Below are 21,190 nucleotides of genomic sequence, written 5' to 3'. Positions count from 1 at the left end.
TTGTTCCTGGGATCTGTTGGAGCCACTCTCCCAGTTTGGGGGTCACAGCCCCCAATGTTCCTATTACCACGGGGACCACTTGTGCCTTCACCTTCCACATCTTTTCTAGCTCTTCTTTCAGCCCTTGGTATTTCACGAGCTTCCCATGTTCCTTCTACCTGATGTTGCTATCGCTTGGGATTGCTACATCTATCACTACGGACTTCTTCTGTTTGCCCATATACAGTATATAACAGACAGCTGATGGTGGAAAAAGTAATGGCAGCAGTGTTTTAATAACGGGCTGAACCACCTTTGGCAGCTATACTTTTACTTTACTTTTTCTACCATCACTTTGTATGTGATGTGTGTTCAATAAAGGCATGAAAGATCAGGACTGTTTGTATTTTATCAGCTTAGAAATGTTGTTTGTTGATGCTTATTTCTTTGGTGAAGATCAGACCACATTTCTTGAGCAATTTATGCAGAAAACCAAAAAAAGTGCAAACACTGCCATTACCTTTTGAAAATCAAAGACTTTATGGCCACAAAATTCTGACGATCAAATTAAAGACATTACCTTCCACCCAATACATTGTCTAGGAAGAAAAAAAAATCCCCAAGTAATCACCCATGACCCATTATTGCAAAGTTTGAACATTATGGAAGCAAAGAATTAGTTCAAAGCAAAAGCAAAGAGCTCCGCGGCACTAACTGTGGCATGATTGATCAGTTCCCACACAAGCTAATGGACAGAAGGAAAAGAAAGAAGGCAGTAATATCAGCTGACAAACATTATGTGGATGGACAGGTGTACCGCAACAGAGACACTACTCCTTGTATAAAGCATAGGCCTATCCAAAAACAAATGACAGCCTGCTTTGTATTTAAAATATGATCATTTTATAATAACACACCCAGGTCTTACTGCAAGCTAAGACCTATATAACACATATTACTTGGCTTTTTTCTCTCTCTTTTGTGTGCGTGAATGTGTTCTTTTGTGTCATTGTTTATTTTCTTTGTATGCCTTTTTGTCCTTTGTCAAGCCAAACACCCACCTTATGGCTCCTACTCATGCATATGTACTTGAACTCAGACATGCACACACAGAAAACACGCATGGCCTCCATGTGTACAGTTTATTATTAGATGTTTGAATCTTTTTCTCCTTTCTGATACTATTGGGCTCTACTTTTTTCTGACTGTAATATGGTGTCACTAAAATTTGCAACTTGGAACAGTTGTGGTCTAGGTTCTCAGGGAAAGATTTTTCCAAGATAATCAATCTAAATTGCAAGTGGATATATATTTATGACAAGAAAGTTTGATCACTATTCAATTTTATACTCTGTGCTCACTCTAATTTAAGACAAAGAGGTATATGTGTATCGATAAACAACAAGTATTGACACATTATGCTACTGTTACAGATGCAGGAAGAGGTTACATTATAATAAACATTTCAATCAACAATACTCCTATAACCATAGCAAACACAAACAAGCCAAACACAGACAACCCATCCTTCTTCCATACATTCATTTCACACTCTCTCCACCTTCAGTTGTAATAGGGGGAGACATCACTACAGTCGTGGAACCATCCTTAGACAGATCTAACAGCAGTCGACTGAAACCACAAAACAGTATATGACTGATTTTGTTCCTGGTGACAGAGATATCCAAAGAAAATTCTTTCGCCCAGTTCCTCACACATACTCTAGGATAGATATTTTTCTAACTGCTAACTCAATAATATCAAATATATCACACATGCAAATTCATCCTATTATTGTTAGTGATCAAACTCCTGTGATACTCACTCTGAATATGTCATCTGTGTAAATCGCATGCTAGATGGCGTTTTAATACAGCACTGCTTCAAGAGTCTGAGTTTGACAGTTATATAAAAAAGAGTGGACATCCTCACTCATTTCATCCATAGAAATGAAGGATTTTTCTAAAATATCTTCCACTTCCACTGCAAACAGGGAAAGCAGCACTAAGGGACACAATGACTTCATATTCAGTACAAAAGAAAAACAATTCCAAACAACAATTGAACTTGGAAAAGAAATGATCTGAATTATAACTACCATACTCACTCCTTTTCCTCTTCCCCATTAAGTTAGCTAATGACTCTGACCCTCGCCCACGACCCCTTCCTTTAATTGGTTATTTAATACATGTATATGTATTTATAACATTATTATTTATAATATTCTTTTTTCTCCTTTGTGTGTGGAGGTGAATGCACCTGTAAGTACCTTTGCATATTGTACATATAGTCAGAAATAATGTGTATAAATGTATAGCTATAGTATGGGTCAGAGCAAAACCCCTCTTTCATGAAGTTGTGAATAGTGACAATAAGAACCTAAAGAGCCTTACAATAACATTTTGTTAGAATGTCTTTCGTCTTTCTTATTTTCATGATCTTTCTTTCTTTCTCTTTCTTCAGTTTTAGTGTTGCTCTTTGTTTTGGCTGATGCTTGTTATTCTACTTAATAAAAAAAGCATGTTATCAACTCAGATCTTCTCTGAGAGATGACAACACACGGAAACTTTAGTAAGATCAACCTGAAACAGCTCATGACTGTCTTGCCCAAGTAGAAACAGCTTTGCATAAACCCACAAACACATCACTAGATTCCTGATCTAGCAACTGTTCTTTGCGCTGATAAAACATACAAATACAGATCAACTTTGAGTCTGAATGGATGACTGTTGTTCCAAAGGGCGTTATTTGACAACAGTGAAGTGCACCTCTATATTTTCTGTAGATTACTCTTGTGCCAAAAAATATAACACAGATTATTAAATTACCCAAGTAAAAAAACAAACAGCCAAACAAAATTGTGAGCTTCCTCTCTCACCCAAAGTCAAGCAGTGAGGAAATTCATAAAAACAGGTTTCTAAGAGAAACAGCCAATAAAACCACTTGAGCTTTGACACAGTTTTCTGCATTCAGCAGTGGCTGAGCACCAACACATGCTGACCTGCTAAATGGAGGAGGCACAGCCCGTTTTAAGCCCATCAGACAGCAAGAGACTTTGCGCAGCTGGAAGAGCAGCACAGTGGTCGAGAATGTGTTGATGCATTGTGGCAGTGAGGATAAACAGACTTTATGGTGCATTACAGAGGCAGGCAAACACACAAGCCAGCACAAATGTGGCCAATGCTGCCCTTGGATGTGTCAAATTAAAAACCTTCCCTCCCACTGTGTATGACACAAGAGGTCTTCAGGCCTTTACTTTGTTTAGGCCATTAACAGCAAGTGCACATACATGCATAAACACACCCAAGGCTGAATAAATTCCTGTATCTCTTGTAGTTTGGCGGTTGTCAGCATGATGGCATGTTAACTTTCCCACAAATACACATAAACCCTGAAATCCAGTCTCAATGCACAATACCCAGGCTGACCAGCATGGGAGAGGTTTTCAGCAAAGACCCACTATGGAGGGGAGCGAATGATAATATGCACCATACAGGGCCCTGCACGGCAACACCAGCTACTTTGTATAATGATCCCACCACTGTCAAAACACAGAATAAATCCAATTTTATTCCCATTCCTATTTTCTCCCACTTTTTGATGCACATTAATTTTTTTTTGTCAAAAAAGCCAAATTATATTGACCATTATTGATTTATAAAATCAATAAAAGGGTAAAACATCCAAGGGGATGAATACTTTTTATAGGCACTGTATGCATTACATATCATGTACAACTGTTTCTTAATAAGCCAAATAAAATTTAATATGTGTGATGAATAGGTTCTTATAGGAAATAAATCCAAAACCCAGAGTGTTTCTTTAATTCTAATCGGTTCTAATCCAAGATATTAGCTCTCTTTCTGGTGCAGTGCATACAGTAGATTCATGGAAATATTACCAGTACAGATATTGCTGTAAACAGTAATGCTGCTGGTGCGGACTTCTAAAAAAAACACAGTGCTCTTGTTGCTTATCACTGATTTCCTACATGCAAAGCAGGCAAACACTTAACTCAAGCAAACTCATAAAAGTGTGACCTTAAAACTGTGTCCTGGTAAACACAGCTCTCCTACCCAAGTTGTTTCTTAGCACTACAAGGACATTTCTGTTTTTAAAAGAAGAAGCACTATTATGATGTCTCTTTCAATTACAAGCACAATTCCATGTCTGAGCCACATCAACTTCCATCAGCCTTGAACGCTACATATGCAACCTAAAAAACAAAAGCCTTTCCGGTATTTTAATAAGGTGCAGAGAATCCAGAAGGATCTTTATAGTAAATGCCACAACTCATTAGGCTAATTACCCTATCACACAATTACTCTGCTGCTAATAACAAAGTAGGCTGAGAGTCAGAACAGAGAGAGAGAAAACCACGTATCTCCTCATAAAGTTGGCAATCTAGCAATTAGTGAAAAGAAACATTACAGCCCACATGCACTTCCTGAGCAAAATAATTAAAGAAAAGATACTGATTCCCTGTGCCTTTTCTCTTTTCAAAGTTTACAGCCCCCATATGAGCACTGCGTAGAGGCAGGAACACTGGCAGATCAGACTTCTATTAAAATAAGAGTGCTATTTGTGTCTTTTGTGCATAATTTCGCTCATTGTGGGAGACAGTGACTTGTGAAATCAAATTTAATTGCGTTTATAACACGGTAACAAGGTGTACTTAGTCATTAGCTCCTTACATGGGCAAAAATAATTCCAGAATTCTAATCTACTTGGCCTCATCTGAACACAAAACAGCAAGGATTTCACTTAAGAGCTCCAAATAATCATTTTTAACAGCACATGCTGATGAACCCTCAGCTCTGCATTGCCTCTGACACTGTGGATCACAACATTTTAATTGGCCATCACACACATTTACAGACTCAGCTGATTTTGTATTCACCATTTAAATGGGAAGTAACTCCAATTTCCATCTTATTACTCTGCCTGTGTGCCCCTTATGTCACATAAAGATACTGATAACATACAGCTGTATTTGCCTTTAAAACTAAATGATATAGACCCTGGCTGGCTGAGTAGACAGCTATTTAAAACTAATGATAAATCTGTTTTTAACCAATTATACAGTTTACTTATTATAGTTTGTGCAACTCAGCATGTGAAAACAGCTGTATAATGCCGTCTGTGGGTCTGGAGGACTGAGAAAATAAACAGCAATACACAATAGAAAGCCTACTTTACAAACTAGAGGTGAGAAGTCTGAAAAATATGGTTGTTTACTAGGGAAAGTGTATAGAAATATGCTGTTAATGGGAACTGCATTATAGCAGCTCTTGCATCCAGTGTTTTTGATTTCCATAACAGTCATTACCTCTCTGCCTTTGCTGCATCAATTTTGGCTGTCTTCCCTCCTAACTTCATGAAAATGCAATACTAAATTACCAGACACCCCCTTCAAACACCTTGAAAGATAATTAATCATACAGGAACCTATCTGTAGGATGCAGTTGGCCTAGCATAGACACTGGAAGCAGGGGCAAACAGCTGGTCTGGTGCTGTCCAGTTTGAAAAGAATATACCCAAAGGACACTAATAACACAATAGATGTTGTTTATTTAAGTAGTACACAAACATAAAAGTAAAAAAAATAAAAACTTTGGGCTGCTGCACATAGTCCACACACAAAGCTATTGTGCACCAAAAAATGACCAGTTCATGGAATGGACCACATTTAATTAGCGATTTTATGTATACAGTGCTTTGCAATTTGCCTCTCATTCACACACCAATGCAGCAAGCTAACATGCAAGGTGCTGCTCTAACCATCAGCACTGGAGTTCAGTGTCTTGCTCAAGGACACATGGGCAGCCAAAGGTTGGCAGTTGTGGCTAGTCATGGTCCATTTTGCATTGTTCAGCTGGGGCCAGTGTGGGTTTACAAGCATGTGCAAGATGCTTTCAGTGTTTGGATTTGTGTGTTGCATCTGATGTAGTCAGTCAAAGTCATGGAATTAACACTGATGGAAACCAGGGGCCATGTTTCATTTAAATGAAATGGGTTATATTATATGACATTATGTATCTGTGCCATTTTTGTTGTAGCTATACCAGACTTCTACCATCAGGCACTAAGTGACTAAAATAGCGTGACACAGAGTGAAGTGTAGCAGCCTTGGTTTAGATTTATATCCTTCTATACTGTATATGTGGGTGCACTGGTTATTCTTAAAGATCATGATCATTGGGACTTTACAGGAGCCTTGTATTTATTATCCTCGGCTGGTTGAAAAAACCAAACATCTGAATGTGAACTACTATACAGAAGGCAGAAGCTAAACTTCTGATATTTTTGTTGGAGGGCCAGATTTGGCTCATGGATGGGCTGCTCATTGCCTACCACTGGCTTAAATTCTGCTTGTGTACAGGTTACACAAATAAGGCACACGTTTATTAGTCAGTTTATTGGAGGATTGATGTTTTCTGTTGGACAGTCAGGTGAGTTGTCAGTTTTTGTGCTAAGATAACTATGTCCTAATTAAACATAGACATGAGGTTGATATCTACTGTGTCCTTCATCTCACTCTCAGAAATATAGCAAATAAGCATTATTCTCGATATGCTGTACTGCAACTTTAATCCATGTTTTGACTTACTGGACAGCTAGAAAGTCTCTCATACAGATGTCGCTATGATTCAGTATTCCTGTTTGTTGCACCACAGTGCTTTTATTACCACGCAGCACACAAACAATATACACTGCTGCAATTCGTTTTCTACTGTGCATGTTAAAATTGTTTAGCCTTAATGTACAAACCCAAGAATGGATTTAGATCCTAAATTTTATAGAGGCACTCCAACCAGGCAATGAATAGAGTATATTAGCATTATCAACATTAATGCATTTTCTACAGAAGACAACAAGTGATACACCTACACAGTAAAAATACTTATAAATAATGTCTGTAAAATACGACAAAGTCCTATAAAATGTTTAATAAGGTCTGTGTTTGTTGCCCCTGTGAGCTTCCCCTGTGGGCCCACTGTCCTCTAATTGTGGTTTAGGGAGGGAAAAGGAGGAGAGTGGATGAGGAACGTAGAGAGCCCCACCACCACTACCATCACTCGAAGCTGCTGCAAACATGGCTGCTCACATCAAAGGCAGCCATGTATCTCAGAGGAGCTGCTAAGGACTTTACAGCAGCTCGCCTCAGGCCAGAGCACGGAGGCTCCCGCCTCCTCCAACAGCAGCGGCAAATGGAACTTGAGGAGCTGGGACAGACGGCCCTTCGTTGCAGGACTGGCTGTACCAGACCGTGTAGAACAGCTTGTGCCCCATTTGGCTCAACAAATCTAGTTAGATGTTAGTGTACTCCCTACACCAGGAGCTCACCGGGCTCGATTAAAAATATCTGTATTGTGAATAATTTACTTCATAAATAGATAATACAAGCTCATAATAAGGGTGCATCAATATTCTAGTGATAAGCTGAGAGAGGAGTGAGGTGTTGTTTTTTTTTTTTTGGTATTTTTTACTGGTGTTTTTTGGGTTTCACCCGGCAGTGGTTTTTTTTTCTACACCTAACAAGAGTGTAGACCTGGAAAGTAAAAGTATAAAATTTAGAATAAATGTCTGTAGGTTGATTTGTAAACCTCCTACAAGATGCAAGAGAAATAAGCCAAAAGCTTCTCTACAGTTCAGCATGGAAACTGCCATTTTTACTCAGAGCTTATTACAAATTGATGTTAAAGTCTACTTAGAGAAAATGTAATATTTTTGTGAATGAAACAAGGTTATTTCAAAAATTTCACAGCACCTTCAAGAAATGTTGATGTTTTGCTGTATTCATCTTGACACAATCTCTTTTCACACAGTCTAGTGTCTTCTTCACTATTGCTTCTTTCTGTACTTTCACTGTATCTATACCAAGAGGTATTTGTCTCTATCACTTCAGGAGTGACGCTTACCTGTTGAAATGACTGTTGGCGTGAAAGAGAAATAAAGTATGTTTTACTATTTCAGTCTGGAGTCATGCTTAAACCTCACACAAAACAACTCTGTTTGCCCAGTTAAATTTCAAATCTTTTTTTAACCATGTGTGTTTTCTGCTTCTTTCTTTCTTTTTTGCCTACATGGGTGATTATAATGCTTTTGTATTTCCATTGCAGTATAATGCAATGGAAAGCATCTAGTTATTCATCCATTGTCTCAGTCTAATAATTCGAGACATGAGGCTGCAGAGCCTGTATACACTGCGCAGAAATCAGAGAAACAGCCAACTACTGCCACCATATCAAATGTTTATTTTAAAGTCACTTCACTAAATTTGAGGAAGAGGAAATTGAGGGTGTAACTGCTTGCCTTTGATGAATGAAAACATTTATGAACAACATTAAGGAAAAATTGAAGGAGGCAACCTTCAAATACAATCTTCAAAAGCTTTTATGCCTTGGCTAGTTCAAGAGAGCACATTAAAAACAACACTAGTGCTTGTGGCCTTCATCAACAAGTAGCACATCGACTCAGTTTAGTACAGTTTCTTAATGCCAGCATAAGGCCAGAGAGAAAATGTCGTAATTACTTCAAAGGTATAAGTGAAAGGAAACTCAAGGGGTAGAACAGCAGTAACTGCCATAGTTGGTTTGACATATATGGTATTAGACCAAATATTCACACTGATTTACTAAGAGATGAAGACATCACCAGTTATATAAACAAAATCTGTTTCACTGCTTGTTGACTACAGTAAGTGCTTTATGTAAACTGGGATGATTCTGACTCTGGCAAATATTGTAGCGTTCAGATTTGTGCATAGTTTATCCAAGACATTAGTATAGCACTTATAATAACATTAAAACCTTTAACAGGAGATTGAACTAACCTGTAAACAGCCCTCTTGTCAGACTCAAGCTGGGCCTGAGGGTCAAGGGTCACGCTGACGGAAGTATTTCCTGCTGCAGTAGCTGTTGGGATATGGACCTGTGGGGTCTTGGTGTTCTGCTGAGTGGTGCCCGTCATCTGGAGACATAACGAATGATCACAACATCACTTTAAACTTAAATAAATTGTTAAAGTTTCCCAGCAGTGTTATGCTTTTTCTTTCTTTATTTTTTTGGATGCTTTTTTCTTATCTAGTTTGAGGGTCCAAGGACAGATACCTTGACACAAATTTGTGATTTGTGATATTCAGTTATTGAATTTGATGTGACCTAACTACTTAGACAACTGTTTTACAGTACCATACATACTGTATTGTCTCGCTGAGCTAGAAGACTAATGGTTGTTCAAGCTGGAATCATTAAAGAATCTGTTAACTTCTCGGTGTAATTTATGCTGTTGGGTGAGCAGAAGAGTGACATTCAGCAATACAAACATGGGCCATTGTCTTTTCTATCCTTTACCTGACTTTCCTTCTCTCAATTATTCTCTCTGAGGAAATGAGTAACAACCCTCATCCTTGCCACCTTTTTGTGTGTGTGTGTGTGTGTTGGGCTGGGGTTGGAGGAAGCTTCAAGTCTTAATCCCAGCACCAAATGGGAAATAAATTAACGTCTTCACACTTAACTAGCTCTCATTTGCATTTGCCAAACGCACAAACTGCAGCTCATGAGCTCTCCCCTGGCACTAATCCTCTGGGCGAAAGCAGACAGAGACAGTATGGATGATGAGGAGGCGGTCAGATGAACCTGCTCTACTTCACCTCCATGGGATGGTCTGCAGTCAAAGCCTGGCTCCAGTTAGTTGCATTAATTATACTGACCTGTCGGTGGTATCACATGTTGTGTCGAACACCACAGGCTGGGGCTTGACCTTTAGTTCTTACACTCTGACATACATTTGAACGCATCACTCTGGCACTCGTGCCTTAATTATAACATGAAGTTCAGCCTCATGAAAAAATCATTTAAATATCCCTATAGAGACTTAGATTATGGCTATGGTGCTCAGTAGTTATATTAATTTTACTGTTCCTAATATTTTTCTTCTTCTAAGGTATCATTTTAACATTGTATTACTGCTATTATGTTCTCTCTATAATGTTCTTTTGCAATAATATTCCTGAAGACACTTTTACTTTGGTGCTCTCCATAGTGACATTTTGTACTGGAACTATTAACCCAAATTTTCTGTTCTGTCCTAAGGAGCCCAGACCCTCCTGAACAGCTCTAAAAAAGAAAAAAGTTTTATTAACTTGACACTATGAGATTCTTCACTAAGGGTGGGCCATTTGCTCATAAACATTCATTTGACCTGATAACTTTCCTCTTCCTCATACTTCTTCAGTTTTTGGGTTCAGCTTTAAAACATAGTAAACAAAGTACGATTAAGAGTTTAACACTGAATGTTAACCGGCTTTAGCTAAGCAACTGTCATCACATTCAGAGTCACATTTTTCTATTGTTAAAGTCCGATTGGTGCAAACCAGTGAGAAGAGTACAGATAACACAAATACAGCACAAACAAGTATATACAAAACCCAAACTGTTCTAAGCTTGGAAGAAAATTGCATGATTTTGTAAAACCATTCAGTAAAAAGCTGAGGAAATAGGTTTTCGGGGTCATGAGTTATTATTTATTCATATGATGCAGAGTTACTTCAAGCATTCAGGTAAATTGTACTAAAACCTCTGACCTGTTGGCTCTCTTGGTACGATGGTGGAGGGACGCTCTGGGTGGCCATCATTGTCACTGCAGGTGCTGGGGACACATGTTGCATCATGGGACAGCTTCACATTGAGACTGGGAAAGAGAGAAAAGAAAGAGAAAACATGAATTCAGTGCAAGCAGTGATACTAAATTCTATTACAGCAGCAGCCACCAGGTGCTGCTATGATTAAATAATAGGAGATGGGATTCTCCAGCAGCAGCTCGCTCTCTTTTCTCTCACTTCTTTCCCCCTTCTCCACTTACTAATTTATTTATTTTTTGCTCCATCTCATCTTAGTCTCCCTCTCCCTCTCTGTATTGCATAGAGCTCCTAGAGAAGTTGGGATGGCGTATTAATACTGAGGGATCTATCAATGCTACCAAGCAGAACGAAAACAAAGCAACACAAGTCAATCATGGAGCCCTTTACAGAAATACTTTACATAGCAGTGGTTTCATAATGACACCACAAACAAACCTGAGCACTTGTTTACCAATTACAGACATCTATGCTTGTTTACTAGTTACAGCTGGCTCGAAAGTGAGGCCTCGTGGTGGAGTCACCTTGGTCTATGTGTTGGCTGCTGTTGTTGTTGTTGTTGTTGCACCAAACCAATCAAGAGGTCTAATTAAGAGTCTTGTTGGAAGGCTAATTGCTATTGGTCGAGACCCCACAGGGCTGAGGGCTGTACCCTGTGGAATGCTGCTTTAACCACTGGCCCCACCCACACTCAAGAGGCTAATTGGTTCAGGGGTACATCAAACACACAAACACACACACAGACCCCCTACCCTGCCCCAACTTACTGTAGGAAAGCAGAGCAGGTGTTCTATCCTGAAGCCTCATACAGTTCTAAGGACTGAGTTCTGGGGACTACACGAACTACACAGCTTTACAGGCTTTGTTCTGACTGCATTCACACTGCCAGTAGGAACAGTGAAGTGAAGCAACACTAAGTCGGCCAACTGCTCGCAATTTGCCAATCAGCTCAAAACGGTTAACACATAGTGACATTACATTACTATTAAGTATATTATTTATATGTTGCTAACATTAATGATATAAAGAGCCGCTAACCCTCTGCAGAGGCTTACGCTGGAGGACTGCAGCTCTCCATGCCACTGGTGATGGCTATTGATCGCTATTGTTTACATGGCTAACATGAATTCTGAAAAAAGACAGTGGTGCTGCAGTCACATATACTGTAAGTCATTCATTGTTCCTTTTGTGCTTGGAGAGTGCCTACCCTGAAGTCCCTCAAAATGGCATTCTAAGATCTATTATTGTTCTCACTTCTTCCAGTGCAGCCACAGAAAAGGAGGTACATTTCCAATAGTTCTAAGAGCTATGAAAAAGTCCCTCCAGTTCGAAAGCATCTTATGTGTAGACTGCATGGGAATGTCCTCTTAATTACCGATTTGACCTGCGGCAGAAAATGGGTGGTTTGTCAAATATGTTTTTATTTGTTTTATTTTTCAAATGTTACTGTTTTAAATCTTTATCGGAAAGTATTTAAGTCCTGATGACACAAACTGACTGATACAGACACTACAAAGTTCATTTTGGTGGTTTAAACATTGATGCAGTTCATCACATGATGATTTCTTCTGGTCCAAATGTTCTCTGGATACCTTGAGCCTCTGGACTTATTGGAAAAATGCCTCATAATGCCATATAAAGCTTTTGTGGTGATGAAAGTCAGCAGCAAATACAATGTACTGGTGCACTTGGACTGAAAGGTACTGACCTGAAGGAAAATGCTTGATTATAAGCTAGTGAAATGGAACTGGAACATCAGAGCAAAATCTCTGCACTGGCTGCATCATTCGGCATTATTGCCCCAGGAAATAAAAATGTGGTATAAATCCACCTGACCTCTAAAGCTGAGGATTTGGAGTATACCACTCTGAGTTGCGAGGTTATGGCCTGATGAAAAGAAACTATAATAATCATATAATGCAAGAATTTTGGTATAGTTTTACAAGAATGCCATGCAAAGATTTTAGAAAAACTATAACATGAATATCCCAGGGGATATCATACAAAATGAAAATAGAAAATGCAAACATACAGTGAGCTTACTCTAAATATAAAGGCTAACTGAATACCAGACACAGTGTGACTGTGTGCTTAATTCTCCTAAGAACGAACACCACAGCTGTTTGATGCAGCACTCTTTCTTTCACTGATATTAAACTGCTTGCTTTAGGCTCACACATGTCTGTGTGGAGCCCTGAACACCTTGAATAAAAAGACTATCTGTGGGTAGTTTTCAAGTTCCTACTGTTAGACAGGAAATGATGCGAACATTTCATCCCTCTCTTCAGGACAGACATTCCCCACCAGTGAGGTCATCCCCCACTGAGACCCAGACCCTAGCAATGACTGGAAAAGTCACAAAACAAGTGGCTGAGACCCTACTCAAAGTGAGTGGTGTCTGAACCCATCACTGCTGCCAACTTTCTGATGTTAAATGCTGGTTTAGTTTCAGTGATGAGTTCTAATTTGGGGTTTTAGCTGCAAATCTGCATGTTTTATCATGCCACGCTGTGCATGTGTGCATGCATGTATGTATATGTATTCAGTGCAGCATTATAAGAACGTGACTGTTTGCACTGTTTGTGTTCACACTGTTTGTGTGCCATGTGCATGTCTCTGCAAGTCATTTTGTGTCCTGATTGCGTCTTCTGGTTTCTGTTCTCATTCCAACTGGTATCAGCTGAAAGGCATCTTCTCTGTTATCAGTCCTCATTTTAATTGCAAATGCAGCGAGCGTGGTAGTGATTAAATGGAAAATTGCACATTAATTGATGAGACTGAAGATAAAGCAGTTCCAATTACGGCACAGTATTTTAGGCGGCCTCTCAAGTTTTGCCATCCCTCAAAGGAATGAGCCACCAAATGCCAAATTTGAGCAGGCAATTGTGCATCCATAGATAAACACACACCGACACGTACTGTAGCATGCACGCAAACACATGTCATACCATAGCTGTTGAAGTGTGACTGTACATAGAAGAACAGACAAGAACACTGCAAAAACACCCACAAACAAGGCATTTAATTTCAGCAGTAAAATTAAATACAGAAAGGGGGAAATTAAAAGCATAAATCGCTTTAAAAAACATCTTGAAGGAGGAGACAATAACTCCCTGGCAAGTGCTATCTCTGAACTCACCAAAGGTATACAACCACACAATAAGTCACAAAATTCATTTTGAGGACAAATGACATGTTTGTTCCTCAACAAAGGCCTTTGAATTACTACAGCGTTCATAATGCATATCAATTGAAAAATGCCTGTAGTCACAATCAAAATTCAAAAGCAAGCATAAAATGGAAAGTGAGAAGTAGGCATAAAATTATTCCAACAAACATCAAAGGGTTTTATAAATTTGGATCGGAGGCAGTTGTACTCTTTCATCGGATTCTGTGCAATAAGAGCTGCTTCTATTTAGCATTCAATTTTCCAACTATTCTCAGGCACAGAATGAACCTGTGCTGTCAGGGTATTCAGCAGCATAGCTGCAGTCTCACCCTGTCCACAGCCAGCATTGAAATGAAAATCCATATCTGGTCACATATGATGTGATCACTGCCTCCGGCCTCAAAACTTCAAGCATGTCCAAAGCTATTTCTTGTCTGCTTTGGTTTGAAGATGAATTCATTGTACAAGGTTGAACTTTTATTTAATGTGAAATGGAAATGCTTCTTGAGTCATACAGTAAATAAATAATTAAATACATTTAAAAACCAAATCATCCTTATGATTTATACACAAGGCATGGAGAACATATCTTGCAAAACCAGCTCGTGACCTGGTAGGGGCTTGTCAGCAGATCATTAGAAGCAGATTTGTGTGATCCTCTCTCCTGTGGAATTATCAACACTTCCCTGTCTGCAAAATCAGACTAACAAAGTAGTGAGCGGAGGTGCTGGGGCTGACATAGTCACAGACCATAGGTAATGGCTTTAATCATCGCATGTAACACAGAAAATAACCATGTTGTTGAGTTGGCAGTTTGAGAACACTGAGACTATGATGTTCTGGCTTTCATAAAACTCTTGAACACAACTCAGCTGACAGGGATTGTAGTATGATAAGTGCCTATAACCACATATGTGAGTCTGAACACATAAATAAACAAGCCTACATGCCAGTAGCTCTGTGCTGTACAGTGATGCTCTGAGCGAAATTCTAACACCAGCATGCTAACATGCAGCGTGGATGGATTACTGACCAGGCCTGCAAATACACCCCTCCCTTTAGAGCTATTTCAGGAGCAGTGGAATAGTGTAGTATGGTGGGGTCTGCACCACTTTGTCTGTTTTCCATTTCCAGAGCCAGGGCTGTATAGGAATTTAAAAATCTTTTCCAGTCTGTACACAGAGCAAACAGTTAGGAGATAGTCACTGAAAAGAGTCAGGAGATATTCACTGAATTTGACAAATAGTGGATCAGAGTCACGTCAGTGCGGCAATGGGGCGAAAGACTAAAGGACATGAGCTGACCAGACTCCTGCACACCCTGCTCTTCCTCTCTGCTTGAGTCTTGAAGCTTCAGCATACATTAGCTGCTACTAGCATAACACACCTGAATCCAAACTGTTGCCAACCAAAATGTTTTGTGGGTAATGTAGGTTTAGTAATGTAGGCTTGATAAAGAAGAAGAATGTGTGAAATAACAAAAAACACTATCTCTGGTGTTGCTGCATAAATGTTTTATTCTTTGTTGTTGTTATTGTTGGTGGTGGAGCTGCGAGTTTTCAGTCTGGACAAAAGTGATGGATCAACCGACCAACTGTGTGACCAAACAAACAGAACCAAACAACAGACTGACTCCACCAGCCACAAAACATTGTCAATTAAAAAAAAAAGAACACTCATAAATTGGAACATGATTGGGAACATTTGGATGATATAGAGTATGTCAGTTTTACACTCAAGGCTAGATTCAAAGCCACTTCACAGGTGTTGAAACTATGACAGATTGCAGTGCTTTATCCCACTCTGATACCAGATCTGATACCACATGTTCATGCAGGAGAACACCAGCAGAACATCCCGTCTGTGGATGCGCTGTTATTTGCACATCCTTCCATCAAAATCTCATTTAATTTGTCCTGTTTGAGTGTGTTGGTTAAGAGGTTGACCTGCCACTGCAAGGAATAACATTTGGAAGTGGGTATGTCACCTTGGTCAGATATTATGCATCCTGATGCCCTGCAATAGAGCAAGATGAATAAATAAATCAGGTGTTTTTGAATATGAGTAGGATCTAATCATCGCCTTATTGTCAGGCCTGATTTACAATGCACACACCAGGAGGCGAGGCCTTGATGGCGTTGAGTAAAATAGTGGAGGGAAGGGTGGAATGGTAATGAGATTGGGGCTGGAAGGGGGGCCCTGTGTACATATTTGTGGTTGGACTCAACACAGAAATCAGAAGGCACACATATCAGAGTGCAAACACTTTACACACACACTTGGGAATGGGCATGCATGCAAACACAGGCATGTACTGTATATTAATGCACAAATGCCAACATTAAACACAGAGTTAGCAAAGATTCAACCGGTGTCATCCTGAGGGCAATACTGCACACACTGTCACGCCCTCCCGCACAAACACATACATTTGTATACACACTCAAAGGCATGAGTGCATACACAGCCAGAGGCAAAGACAGTCTCACCAGTGGTCCTAGGGCTACAAATCTACCCCCAGGCTACAGAGAGCTCCACACATACTGCAGGCAGGACCCAGTCCACACTCCCAGACCACCTCATTAACCTGAGCCAGCAGCCTTTCCTCCACCCAGTCCACACTTACAATTCATACTGTACTGGTATCATTTATTCATCTGCTCTTGTTGATTGGATTCATCCTCACCCATATCACAGATAAGGCATGGATCTGAGGCTCAGTGAAGGACATTTCAATGTTGTTGTGGACTTTGTTAACTGTGGGTTCATCAAGATTGCAGTGCAAGGGGCAAGGGGCTTGGCTTGGCTGATTGATGTCAGCCATTGTTTGAAAGATTCCATCTCTAAGGTTGAAGGGGAGAAGTTTGTATGTGATTTCATATCTCTACAGTGCGCTAGAAGTTTCTCGGTATTACCTTACTGCAAATATTGCATCTGAGGATACAGGACAAGCTGTTCTGCTGTTTAAATAAGATTCATAAAGAAACAGTGAGTGTGTCTGTTGGGCTTCTGGACAGACACACATTTGGACAAAACACAATCTCGTGTTACCTGCTGTTTATCAAGCTCGACTACTAAGTTGGAACAAGGGCCAGTTAATTAACATGATCACAAGTTAATAAATCAGTTGCCATGCTCAGCTCAGAGACTGTTATCAAGTCAGTGGGAGGAAACTGAAAAAGGGCAATTATTTTACTATAGTAAAACACATCATTGCTGTTGAGAAGATGCTATTTCCATGAAGTACACTGAGTCGTTTGGTGTTTTCCTCTTCTCACTCACTTGTCTAACTTCATTCCAAAGGTTCCTCTGACTCGTCCTCATCAATTTCCAATGACATTTTATGCTTGAATGTAAATTTATAACCTTTCCAGTTTATTCATTCATACTGGACTTCTTAATGAATGTCCTTCACATATTCAAATATCCCCCACAACCATAATGAAGACACGAGGATTTCCCCTGGGTTTGACAGTTTGCAAGATTCATCTCTTTCTTTCTAACTGCTGACAATGGCGTCAGTGCTCTGGTCTAACTGCAGTTCTTGTTTTCTTTGTATTTATGCAAATGTTTGTTTGGATATTATAGATTCTGGTTTGATTGTCTCCTTTCCTGCTTTTAAAAATTAGATTAAAGTAAAATGAATGGTGGTAAAACTAGAGTACAGTGGAAAATTTTGTAATTCCCTAAGGACAGGAGGTTTGCATGCAAATAACCTTATTAGCATAGTTAAAAGGCCTTATTATAATGAGCTGAGTATTTTTGAAGTGGGTAAATCATATAAAACCAAGATGAAAAAAAGATTCAAGCTGAAGGTAAATGACGGTAGCATCTTTAATCATTTCCATCAAGAATTATTTGATTTTAACATTTTTTTAACTTTAGAGAAAGTGTTTATTTTATATCTATTATCATACATTTATATATAATTTACATTATAAATTCTTAATACATATAAAATACATATGTTAATAACATATATGTTTCCACCTACAAATCTAATCAGTGCATATTTATGAAGGTAAGGTTTCTAAATGACACATGACTATCTCAAAAAAAAAATCTTCTAACGTTAAAGCATAATGTCATAACATCAGAGTGAGCACTCATTAATATGAAGCAGCTTCCCATTGGCTACATCTTATTTATGCCAGCATGGAGGTTTGTTGCCTCCCTGTAGACTGCAGCATGTTCCTCAATCCTCCTACATAGAAAATAAGAAGAAGAACATGGACATGCTCTGCTACATATATAGGGCACACAGGACCAACACACCACACAGTCTCCAAATGGTGTCGGACCTGCTTCAGGGAACGTATTTTTGTTTCAGCTCTGTCGTGGATAAATTTACACAAACTGGCAGTGGATTCCTAAAACAAACACGCACACACAGGCACATGAACACATACTCTTGGGAAGAGGGTGGGTGGGGAGTGCCAACATTACATTCCCCTTCACTAACAAAAATAGCTCTGCAACAGTGTCTGTATGGTGCAAAAGGCTCAGAGAAGAAGGGATGAAGTGTATATATCTATGACAGTATTTTCCTTTTGTGACATTTCTGTCAAAACCAAAAAGTGAACCTGATGGTGGTACTAGATGAAAGGTTAGGGGGTCACCACAGTCAGTAGAATTCATCCTGTGGGGATCTCAGCTGCTTTATGTTTTGTACCAGTCTAGCCAAGAGTTTCACTCTGGACCAAACTCACCAACAGAAGTAAAAACTGAAACCATTTACAAGTATTTATGAATCATGTTTCAGCAGAAACCATTGGGCTTGGGACTGCATGCCACAGAAAGGGCACAGGGAAGACAGAAAATATTGAGAGATGGACTAAAACGTTATGGGTATCAAAAAAATGTTGATAATAAGAAAAATATAGAATATTGTCAGCCTTATGGTAAGTGTGGTGATCACAAGCGATAACCTGGCAGTTCTCTGTCACATCTTCATCTCAATGCAAATTTATCATCAACACTTTGGGATGTACAGCTTCATTAATTATGCCTTCATTATCAGTGTCAACTGCAAGCAACCACTTTTAATGTGATGATTAGAAGCATAAGAAAGAAGTGAACTGACATTTTATTCAAGTCATCCTGTTTTCACTACAGAAGACATTCTTGAACACACAGTATATTGTACAGCAGGGGAGAACAGGGTTACGCGAGCCAGTGGGTAAGATGAGCCACTCCTTGTATCTAGCCAGCCATACACAAAATTAACTGTGTGATCAGAGATTAAGGAAGAATACTGAATTTCAATTAAGTGAAATGAAGAGCACATGAAAAGTATGGTCAGCGAACCAGGTCGTAAAATGTGATTTTTGTCAGTGAATTTATCAAGGTTAAGATGACATCGGACTTGTATCTAAATAGAAAAAGATAAGTCTGGAACACTGTTACATATTAGTTTTAAGCTGTTCAAGAATGGCAGCATGTGGCCATAAAGTTAGTATAAATATGAATCTTTAGTTCTTATTGTGGCATGTTAGCATGCTAACATTTGCTAACTAGCACTTAACAGTAAGTACAGCTAAGTCACTAGTTTAGCTGGCATTTAGTCATAAAGTACTGGGCAAATAAAAATACTGGCCAACTGATGGGGCTAGCTGACAAATTAAAGGATAAACCAAAGTTATTACTGCTCATCCTGAGGGGAACATAAATATCAGTATGAAATATCATGGTAATCCACCAACAGACACCAACAGGCCTCAATTTGCCCCATCCCTATGCTTATTTACCCCTTACCTTGGGGCAAATTGTGCCAAAGGAGCAGCTTGCTCGGGTGGGTCATACTTTTAAAACTGTATTGTCTAAATGATATGTTGTCATTTCAGTGGATGTACAGCGATGTTTAGTATATATAGCAGCTGCTATTTAAAATAAATACACATTCATTTTACCATAGAATCGTGATATGTAAAAAGTGGCTCATTTTACCTCATTTGTCCCTACAGTACATAATACACGTGTTCTTACATGTTCCTTGTGATCCATTCAGTTGTGTTCAGCCAACCTCAAGAACAGAAGCTCAATCTTTTTTATGTTGAAAGGTGGTGGTGTCTACATCCTGCATTCAGCTCACACACACACACAGCAGGAACGTTTCCTCTGCTAAGCTGATAACCATCAGAACACGGAAGGCAGAAATATTCAGGCTGAAATTGGAATTGTAATCTACAAGAGTTTCCCCACCAAATCCTTTCCAGACTCTTTGCTCTGCTTCTCTTTCCATCGCTCTAGCATCTTCAGGTCTTCCTCTGCCTGTCATGTTTGCGGGCACATACACTGTTCATCTTATCTCCTGTTGTATCTGTGAGGTTCCACTTGTTTAAATGGATACTTCCTTATCACAGTGAGTGAGTGCCATCCGTGTCACTCCGGAACAACTTTAGATTCTAGTGGGGCAACGTGACATACAACTGAATGACACGTGATGCAGAATGGCCTATATTTGCATTTAACTTTTTTACAGACTAAAATGAAGTCAACGACTCAAAAATGTCTGAACAAAAAGTGACAGCAATTGATTATTTTCTTAGCATTAATGCCAATAAAGTGAAGTGGCTTCACTTTACAGCCATGTAGTGGAACATTGAGAATTGTAAGAATGTGTTAGTTTCAGTTAAAGTGCAGTGTTGTGACTATAACCACAAGGTTTAATATAAGCAGTGCACAAGTAGAGCACTGCTTGTTTATTATAATAGAAGTCACGTTATGTCATGTTAGCTGTAGGAGTCAGCAGGATTTGGAAACTAAAACATGAAGACCTACTGTACAGTTCACTACATAATGCAATCCAACGCAATAGTCCTGTCCTGTGCGTAAGTAAACCTTACCTACACACTTTTCTGGCACCAAGTTAATGAGTGTATTAATTCAACAGCATGGCAATTTGAGGCTGTGATTTGTCATTGCATTGTATCAGATTGCAGTGCAAAAACAGTTTTTAGCTTGTTTAGTACCATCTGTTTGTCATGTCTGTGCACGGAAGGCACCGGTACACCTATAGGCAGTTTATTGTAAATTTCTCCTAATATGTAGCAAATCCTTAAAGGGCCTATGGTGCTTTCCTTGACTTATCTACAATATTACAACAGTGAATTAAAATCACCTGGAAATCTCATATCAGATATATTCAGCATAAAATAGCAAAAAACATATCGATATTGGCGAGGGTCAGACATATTTTGGACATAAAAGCACTACGTATTTTGTATTCTTCATTGATTTTACCATACTTAGAGTATGGCGTTGAAAACTGGGGAAACACATACAAAAGCTCACTTCAACCATTGTATATATTACAAAAAAGAGCGATAAGAATTGTGCATAAGATGGGGTATAGGGATCACACCAATGGAGCTTTCATACAGTCTAAATTGTTAAAATTTT

General features: G+C 39.1%; 1 protein-coding gene across 4 annotated transcripts in view; it reads right to left on the bottom strand.

Annotated features, from left to right (window-relative positions):
* Nucleotides 1-21,190, bottom strand: part of pknox2 (pbx/knotted 1 homeobox 2) — a 100,368-nt gene that overhangs the window by 26,993 nt on the left and 52,185 nt on the right. For 3 of the 4 annotated variants that reach the window (XM_020613516.1, XM_020613519.1, XM_020613517.1), the window contains exons 3-5: nt 10,568-10,674; nt 8,816-8,952; nt 7,902-7,913 (exon numbers count right to left, since the gene is read on the bottom strand). In XM_020613516.1, the coding sequence (XP_020469172.1) occupies nt 7,902-7,913; nt 8,816-8,952; nt 10,568-10,654 (236 nt within the window). In that variant the 5' untranslated portion in view covers nt 10,655-10,674. The remainder of the gene's footprint in view (nt 1-7,901; nt 7,914-8,815; nt 8,953-10,567; nt 10,675-21,190) is intronic. The other variant, XM_020613518.1, reaches the window with a different exon arrangement.

Source organism: Monopterus albus, unplaced genomic scaffold, assembly GCF_001952655.1.
Source record: "Monopterus albus unplaced genomic scaffold, M_albus_1.0 scaffold134.1, whole genome shotgun sequence".
Lineage (NCBI taxonomy): Eukaryota > Metazoa > Chordata > Actinopteri > Synbranchiformes > Synbranchidae > Monopterus > Monopterus albus.
The sequence above is the reverse complement of the archived record's forward strand: the minus strand, read 5'-3'. Positions and strand labels throughout refer to the sequence as shown.